The sequence below is a fragment of the Etheostoma spectabile genome, chromosome 15, assembly GCF_008692095.1.
Source record: "Etheostoma spectabile isolate EspeVRDwgs_2016 chromosome 15, UIUC_Espe_1.0, whole genome shotgun sequence".
NCBI classification, from domain to species: Eukaryota; Metazoa; Chordata; class Actinopteri; order Perciformes; family Percidae; genus Etheostoma; species Etheostoma spectabile.
The window spans coordinates 18,307,667-18,315,479 of record NC_045747.1 but is presented as its reverse complement, the minus strand read 5'-3'; the positions used below and the strand labels follow the sequence as shown (position 1 = coordinate 18,315,479).

The 7,813-nt window shown below is 39.1% G+C and overlaps 1 protein-coding gene across 1 annotated transcript; it reads right to left on the bottom strand.

The window, feature by feature from the left end:
* Positions 1–3,565: 3,565 nt before the first annotated feature.
* Positions 3,566–5,763, bottom strand: rcvrna (recoverin a). The gene is made up of 3 exons (XM_032538201.1): positions 5,244–5,763; positions 4,416–4,527; positions 3,566–4,317 (listed from the first exon to the last, which is right to left on the bottom strand). The coding sequence occupies exons 1-3, from the start codon at positions 5,622–5,624 to the stop codon at positions 4,199–4,201; spliced, it is 612 nt and encodes a 203-aa protein (XP_032394092.1). The 5' UTR covers positions 5,625–5,763; the 3' UTR covers positions 3,566–4,198.
* Positions 5,764–7,813: the final 2,050 nt, after the last annotated feature.

The following is a 7,813-nucleotide window of genomic DNA, read 5'->3' as shown; positions in this document are numbered from 1 at the left end:
GGTTACTGGCTACAAGGCCAAACCTAGTGGCGTCACAACAACCTCTGCTTCCTTCCCAGATGACTTGAATGCTTTCTATGCTCGTTTTGAAGGCACGGATGAGCTACTGGCGCCTCAAGTTGGGGATGTGCATGTCAAAGTACCTTCGATTGGGAATATAAACTCAGACACATCATCTCCATTTGGTAATCTGTTTAGTAGGCCAGCATATCAGGTCTCAGTCACTGACACACGTAAAGTTTTTAAATCTGTGAAAATAGGGAAGGCTGCTGGGCCGGATGGTATTACTCCACGAGTTTTAAAGACATGTTATAGCCAACTTGCCTCTGTTTTTACTGACATTTTTAACTGGTCACTCTCTCTTTGTGTAGTTCCAAATTGTTTTAAAAAATCTATTATAGTTCCTGTGCCTAAGAAAACGAGTGCCACTTGTATGAATGATTAGACCCATAGCATTGACTTCTGTGATTATGAAGTGTTTTGAACAACTTGTGAAAACATATCAACAACAGCATACCTGTCTCTATTGATCCATTACAATTTGCATATAGATCAAATAGGGCTGTGGATGATGCTGTATCCTTGGCATTACACACTGTGTGTCAACATCTAGAGGGCAGGGATAAATATGTCAGGATGCTTTTTGTTGATTATAGTAGTGCTTTTAACACCCTCAACCCTCTATCTTAACATCTAAGCTGTTAGACCTGGGCCTCTGCAATTCCATCTGCAAGTGGATACAGGATTTTCTAACAGGTCGCCCCCAGATAGTTAGAGTTGGCACTACATACTCAGGCTGTATAGTGCTAAACACAGGAGCACCCCAAGGCTGCTGTCTCATCCCTTATTATATAGTCTGTACACATATGACTGTAGCAAAAACACCCACTATAGTTTATGTGAAATTTGCAGACGACACTACTTTGATAGGACTCTTGACAGCAATATGAAACTACCTACATGGAAGAGGTGTGTAATTTGATCAGTGGTGCCGTAAAATAACTTGTCCCTTAATGTGGAGAAAACTAAGGAGGTCATCATAGATTTTAGGAGAAACAAATTCACACACACACGGTCTACATTAACAACTCTCCTGTTGAAATTGTCAACACGTTTAAATTCTTAGGCATCCATATTCAGACTCCTCCCATGGTCGTTTCATATCAGATGTGCCATTAAGAGGCACATCAGAGGCTATATTTTTGAGGTGTCTAAGAAATAGGGTATGTCTCTTAATATTCTTAAGGAATTCTACCGTTGTACAATGAGAGTATATTGACAGGTAACATTGTAGGTGGGTTTGGTAGGACTACTTCACATGATCGTAATCTTCTGACAAAGGTGGTCAAAACTGCGTCTAAAATCATCGGCGTTCCTTGAACCGTTGCAACATATTTACTGGAAACGTAGTACTAAGAAGGCAGTAGTATTATGCGGATTCTAGTCATCCTGCACACAACCCTCTCTCCCACCTTCCATCAGGAGACGTTGCAGAGTACCCCACGCGCACCATCACGTTTTAGGATAGTTTTTATCCTCAGGTAATCAGGTTGTTGAATGATAGCGCAGCAGGAAGGAGGGCTGGGGTCTGTGTTTAGTCACTTAGCCACTGTTTATTTTGGTGGTTAATGGTTTTTATTTTTAACCTATATTATGTTATTGATGTTTACTGTTGACTGGTGCTGAGAGAGTGCAATAGGGCATACTGTATTTCATTGCTGTGGTACTTGTACTAAAGTGCATATGACAAAAAAAATTTATTTGAACTTTGAACTTAGATTTGCAGTGGTCAGATACTCCTCCCATTTCAAAATGATCGCTTGCACAGTGCTCCTTGGGATGTTTAAAGCTTGGAATTTTTTTTTGTATCCAAATCCGCTTTAAACTTCTCCACAACAGTATTACGGACCTGCCTGGTGGTTCCTTGGTCTTCATGATGCTCTCTGCGCTTTCAACAGAACCCTGAGACTATCACAGAGCAGGTGCATTCATCAGAACTTGATCACACACAGGGTGATTCTATCTATCACCATCAGTCATTTAGGCCAACATTGGATCATTCAAGATCCTCGCTGAACTTCTGGAGTGAGTTTGCTGCCTGAAAGTAAGGGGCTGAATAATTTTGCACGCACCACTTTTCATTTTTTTTATTTGCTAAAAAAGTTTAATATCCAATAGATTTCGTTCACTTCACAATTGTGTCCCACTTGTTGGTGATTCTTCACAAAAATAAAATTTTTATATCTTTATGTTTGAAGCCTGAAATGTGTCAAAAGGTTGAAAAGTTCAAGGGGGCCGATACTTTCGCCAGGTCACTGTATACACGGGTGTGTCATTGCATATTCCATGCTTAAAATTCTAGCGTTATATAATAGCGTTATAGTATTTTTTTTCTAATCTTTTGCAGTAACACCTCCATTGTTACTTATAGCTTGCCTACGAATATTAATTACTAAATAAAAGTGCTGTCCAGCAAAGTATTCTTCATCATTTCATGGCCACACTGTCCTAACTAGACACTCCAGTAATGAGGTTGTATATCTCAGTGACCTTCAGCTCCTAATAGGATTGGCTGATACAGGCAGATTGTTAACCTGAGCCTAATTCCTCTCATAAGGAGTTCTCACCCTGACTTTCTTGCTATCAACCTAATTAATGAATTCAAGTGTGAGAAAAACATTTCTGGGGTGCGACCAGACGTGAGAGAGTAGATTTGCTGTCAAGGTAAAGCTGGCATGGAAACACAAAGGGTGTGGTGGCAGGAGGGGTCCCGGATTTTTTTTTGCTGTATAGACGTCAAGTCAGGATACAGAATCCTATACTAAATACAGAAGCAGTAAAAGTGAAAACACTTAGCTGAAGTGTGCAACAGATATACAACTTGTAAAAGTGTATGCCTTTTTTATGCTTAAAAAGTGTCATTGTCCTTATATAAAACCTAAAAAAGTATCTAAATTGCACTGGGAAAACAGTATTTACAGTTTGTTTCTTCTTCAGCTCTCTTTTCCATTTGACCTAATGTTCAACTAAAAATGATGATTTGAATGTAGTTTAACAATATTAAATCACGTAGATTTCACTAGTCAGAGGGAGCAGACACTGCAGTTACTGCTACTTTACTAGCTAAGCTAATTATAGTTTAGCTGGACTCTGGCGTTGCTTTTTTCTCTCAATTATGTTATGTTTTTGTTCTTCTTCAGCTCTCTTGTGCGTTTGAGCTAATAAACTAATCTTTATTTAAAGGTAGACCTATGGTCATGTGAATGTCACTGGTCAAAGGCAGCCAAGGTGGTAGTTCCTGCTTCCCTGCTAGCTAGGCTAGTCGATGTTTAGCCAGACTAGTGTATCTGGTGTTATTCATGTTTCTCTCCATTGGAATAGTTTCTTGTTTCTTCCATAGCTTTTTAGTCTATTTGAGCTAATAAGACATGGCATTCATGTTTCATTTTTATACAAATAAACGTACTTTCTAAGTATCTTAGCCACATGAAATCACATCAATTCCACCAGAGTCGGAGGTCAGAGTTAGTGCTACTCTGCTAGCTACTTAGCTTTTTCTGGATTAGCTTATCTTCTGTTTTTCTCTATTATAATGTAAGCTTTAGTCTTTTAATTAATGTGGTGTTACAAACTCATTTGTTAGAACATTAACTTGTATTTATTTTAACTAGAAACTAGAAATTAGTTTGTAAATTAGCTTTGGCTAACGCTATCTTACCAGTTACTGTAGCCTTAACTAGCCAGATAGTAGTCGCTGCAGTTCGGTTTTGACCTCTGTTTTGTAGTTCTTAAGACTTCTATATGCTTTATCCCCAAAAAACATACACTCATGGTAGGCTATAACATTGTATTTCCTATGGTAAGGTATACCATCCTGGTCCATTTTGACTAAACCTGTCTGTGTTCTGGCTTTGTAGGGAAGCACACCAACGTTGTTTACTACATATTTGAAACAGATTGTCACTGTAACTGCACAAAATGTCAAACCCGGGTCTTAAATCGCCATTTCAAGAGTACCTCTGCATCTGGTATGTAATGCAATTCTTTAATTGGGTTACAAAGACAGAAATGCTATGTTCAGCTTGTTGCAAAAAAATAAAAATAAATCAATCGGAAAAAGAGAGACGTGTGTCAAGCGGACAATGCAGCCAGAGCATGATAACAGAAGAAGAAGAAAACAGTCTTAAAACCACACGGATTAGTTTTTCTTCTCTTTCAGCTTGTCTTTGATTTTCTGAGGCTCATCGTATTGTATCAACCGCAGGATGTCCTGGTTGTCCATCACACCCTGAATGAATTCTCCCTCTGAGATTTTATCTAGGAAGGGACAAAAAAAAGTAGAACAGCATGAACACGTGGGTGACGATGTAGGTCTAGGAAAGCTTTAAAGAGGCTGTTGATGAAATGGGAGTTACCGTCTTCCTTCTTCCCGAAGAATTCCCAGAGTTTTTCCGCCCTCTTCTCCGGCATGTTTTCATCCTCTGGGAGGTTCTTCTGGTCTTCAGGAGGAATCATGTTGAATATTGACTGCATGAGAGTAATTGTTGGACATGTTTTTACATTGCATGCTTAATTTAATCATAAAATACACCATAAATAATATGAGAAAGAAAATAAATACTCCATGGACTTTACAATGGATTCAGAAATCTGAAAAATGAATCATTTATCAAGTATTTGCTGGTTCCAGCTTCTATATGACGACTTGTTTTTTTTTCTTTGCTTTGTAAAAATGTAAATTTATTATTTTGGGGATTTTGGGCTGATTGTCTGTTTGAAAGACTCATTAAAAATGGGGACATTGTGATGGCAATTACAACACAAATATTCAAGGAAATAACTGTGCAGTCAAGCCTCATTATTATTAGTAGTAGTAGTAGTAGAAGAATTTAAGACTATGTAACCAAGTTTTCAACATTGCAGATTCAATAATCACATACTTACAATCCCTTTTGTTCCCATTACACTTTTTCAGGTAATAAGGCGTAAATAGCAATACGTAAGGTGATAAATTATCTGCCAAGCAGAACATTAATTAATTAAATAATTATGAAAAAATATACCATCTTCTTTTCAACTACGTTGATCTAAGAAGAATGTGAAAGGCATTTTTACGGGGACTGAATAGAAGTCAAAAGTTGGTAATTGCTGCAGGGATAAAGGTATTTTTAGTCAAATGAGTAGCAACAACAGCCCACTCTGTGTTCTGCACCGTCATGATGAACAAAGGAAGGTATGGGTACCTTAACAATCTCTAGGATTTCATTTTTGCTGATGGTTCCATTCCCGTCCACGTCGTACAGGGCAAAGGCCCACTCCAGCTTCTGCATAGTCTTTCCCCCGGATGTGAGGTGCAGAGCGACGATGTACTCCTTAAAGTCCAAAGTGCCGTCTGCGTTGGTGTCGAAACTCCTGAACACGTGCCGTGCGTACGTTGTGGGGTCGGCGTTTGGGAAGAAGCTGGCATAGATGCCTTCAAACTGCTGCTTGCTGATCTTCCCGCTGGGACACTCCTTCAGGAAGGACTGGTACCAGGTGCAGAGCTCGGACTCTGAATATTTCGTGTTGGATTTCAGCTCCTGCAGGAGTTCTTTTGACAAAGCGCTGCTCTTGTTATTCCCCATCCTGTAGACTGACTCTCACAAAGGAGACACTTCTTCTTGTCTCTCTGTCTTCTTGCTTTCCTGTGGTTGGGGTTAAAACCTCAGCGACGCTCGTTCGTGTCTCTCTGCCTAATATTCACCCTGACCGCCACTCAAGGTGCCAAATGGGATTATTGTCATCCAGACAGCTGTCTTGAAGATTAAGGGGATAACCATGTCACCGCGATGTCACCTTTTCAAAGACACAGTTAAATACTGGAGGCATAAGAGGATTAAACACAGGTGGCTAAAAAACATCTGGGGGGGCCTTTTATGCCGTTTGTAGCTTTATTGCTTAAACTACAATCCCATCTGCCATCCCTGGGTTTAATACCTCTCTGGGATGTTGACTTACATCAGTCTACACATGAAAACATGATTGGTAATGGATGTATCAAGCTAGATTTATAATATATTTTATTTCAGTTTTAATATTTTGGTTTGTTTAAACACAGTCCAATAATGCAGTAATGCAGGTCTCATTGCAACAGAATATTATTATCAACTTCCCGTATATGTGTACTAACTAAGAAACCTTTATTTTGTGCTCTGAAGCCTCTTTGTGATGTAGGCTGCTCTTCCACAATGAATAGGATGAGATTATCTGTGTCTCCAGTGTAATAGTTTCAGGCCAGATTACAAGACCATCTGCTGCAGTGGTGCCAAAACACACCACAGGGACTCGCCAGTGAAGGCAATTAAGAAGTTGGGGTGGGATGGGTTGCGTAATGGCAGAGTGGTGGTAATCCTTTAGTACCACGGTAACAACAACAAGACAGAGGTGTCGCATGTCCTAACGATCCTAAAATCCTCCACTGTTGATTATTGTGATGCACTACAATGTGGGATTGGTAGTGAGGTTAAATGAGACCTATCCCCACATCAACGTAGTCAGGATAAAGGTGAGAGGACATCTGTGTACTGAAAGACTGGGTGGCCGAGACGTTCAAAACAAATACAAAGCCACAACACATACGCACAAGCTACAACACAAATACAAAAGCCACAACACACACGCAAAAGCTACAACACAAATACAAAAGCCGACACACATACGCACAAGCTAAACACAATACAAAAGCCACACACACAACCAAAAGCTACAACAACACAAAAGCCACAACACTACGCACAAGCTACAACCCAATACAAAAGCCACAACACACACGCAAAAGAAGCTACAACACAAATACAAACACAACACTGACTCACAAGCTACACCAAATACAAGCCACAACTTACGCAAAAAGCTACACCACAAATACAAAAGCTACCCACAATCAACCCACCCTTTTTTAAAAATAAACACAAATAAACTCAACCACATAACGCAAAAGCCACCCTTTTCTATTGTGTGTTGTAGATTTGTTGTGTTTTTTTTGTTGTAGCTTTTGTGTTTGTGTTGTAGCTTTTGTGTTTGTGGTGTAACTTTTGTATTTGTGTTGTGGCTTTTGTAGTTGTGTTGTAGCTTTTGTGTTTGTGTTGTAGCTTTTGTGTTGATGTTGTCGCTTTTGTGTTTGTCTTGTAGCTGTTGTATTTGTGTTGTAGCTTTTGTGTTTGTGTTGTTGCTTTAGTATTTGTGTTGTAGCTTTTGTGTTTGTCTTGTAGCTTTTGTATTTGTGTTGTAGCTTTTGTGTTTGTGTTGTTGCTTTAGTATTTGTGTTGCGGCTTTTGTAGTTGTGTTGTAGCTTTTGTATTTGTGTTGTGGCTTTTGTGTTTGTGTTGTCGCTTTTGTGTTTGTGTTGTCACTTTTGTGTTTGTGTTGTCGCTTTTGTATTTGTGTTGTAGCTTTTGTGTTTGTGTTGTAGCTGTTGTAATTGTGTTGTTGCTTTAGTGTTTGTGTTGTAGCTTTTGTGTTTGTGTTGTAGCTGTTGTAATTGTGTTGTCGCTCTTGTGTTTGTGTTGTAGCTTTTGTGTTCGTGTTGTCGCGTTTGTGTTTGTGTTGTTGCTTTAGTATTTGTTTTGTAGCTTTTGTGTTTGTGGTGTAACTTTTGTATTTGTGTTGTGACTTTTGCAGTTGTGTTGTAGCTTTTTTATTTGTGTTGTAGCTTTTGTGTTGATGTTGTCGCTTTCGTGTTGGTGTTGTTGCTTTAGTATTTGTGTTGTTGCTTTAGTGTTTGTGTTGTAGCTTTTGTGTTTGTGTTGTAGCTTTAGTATTTGTGTTGTAGCTT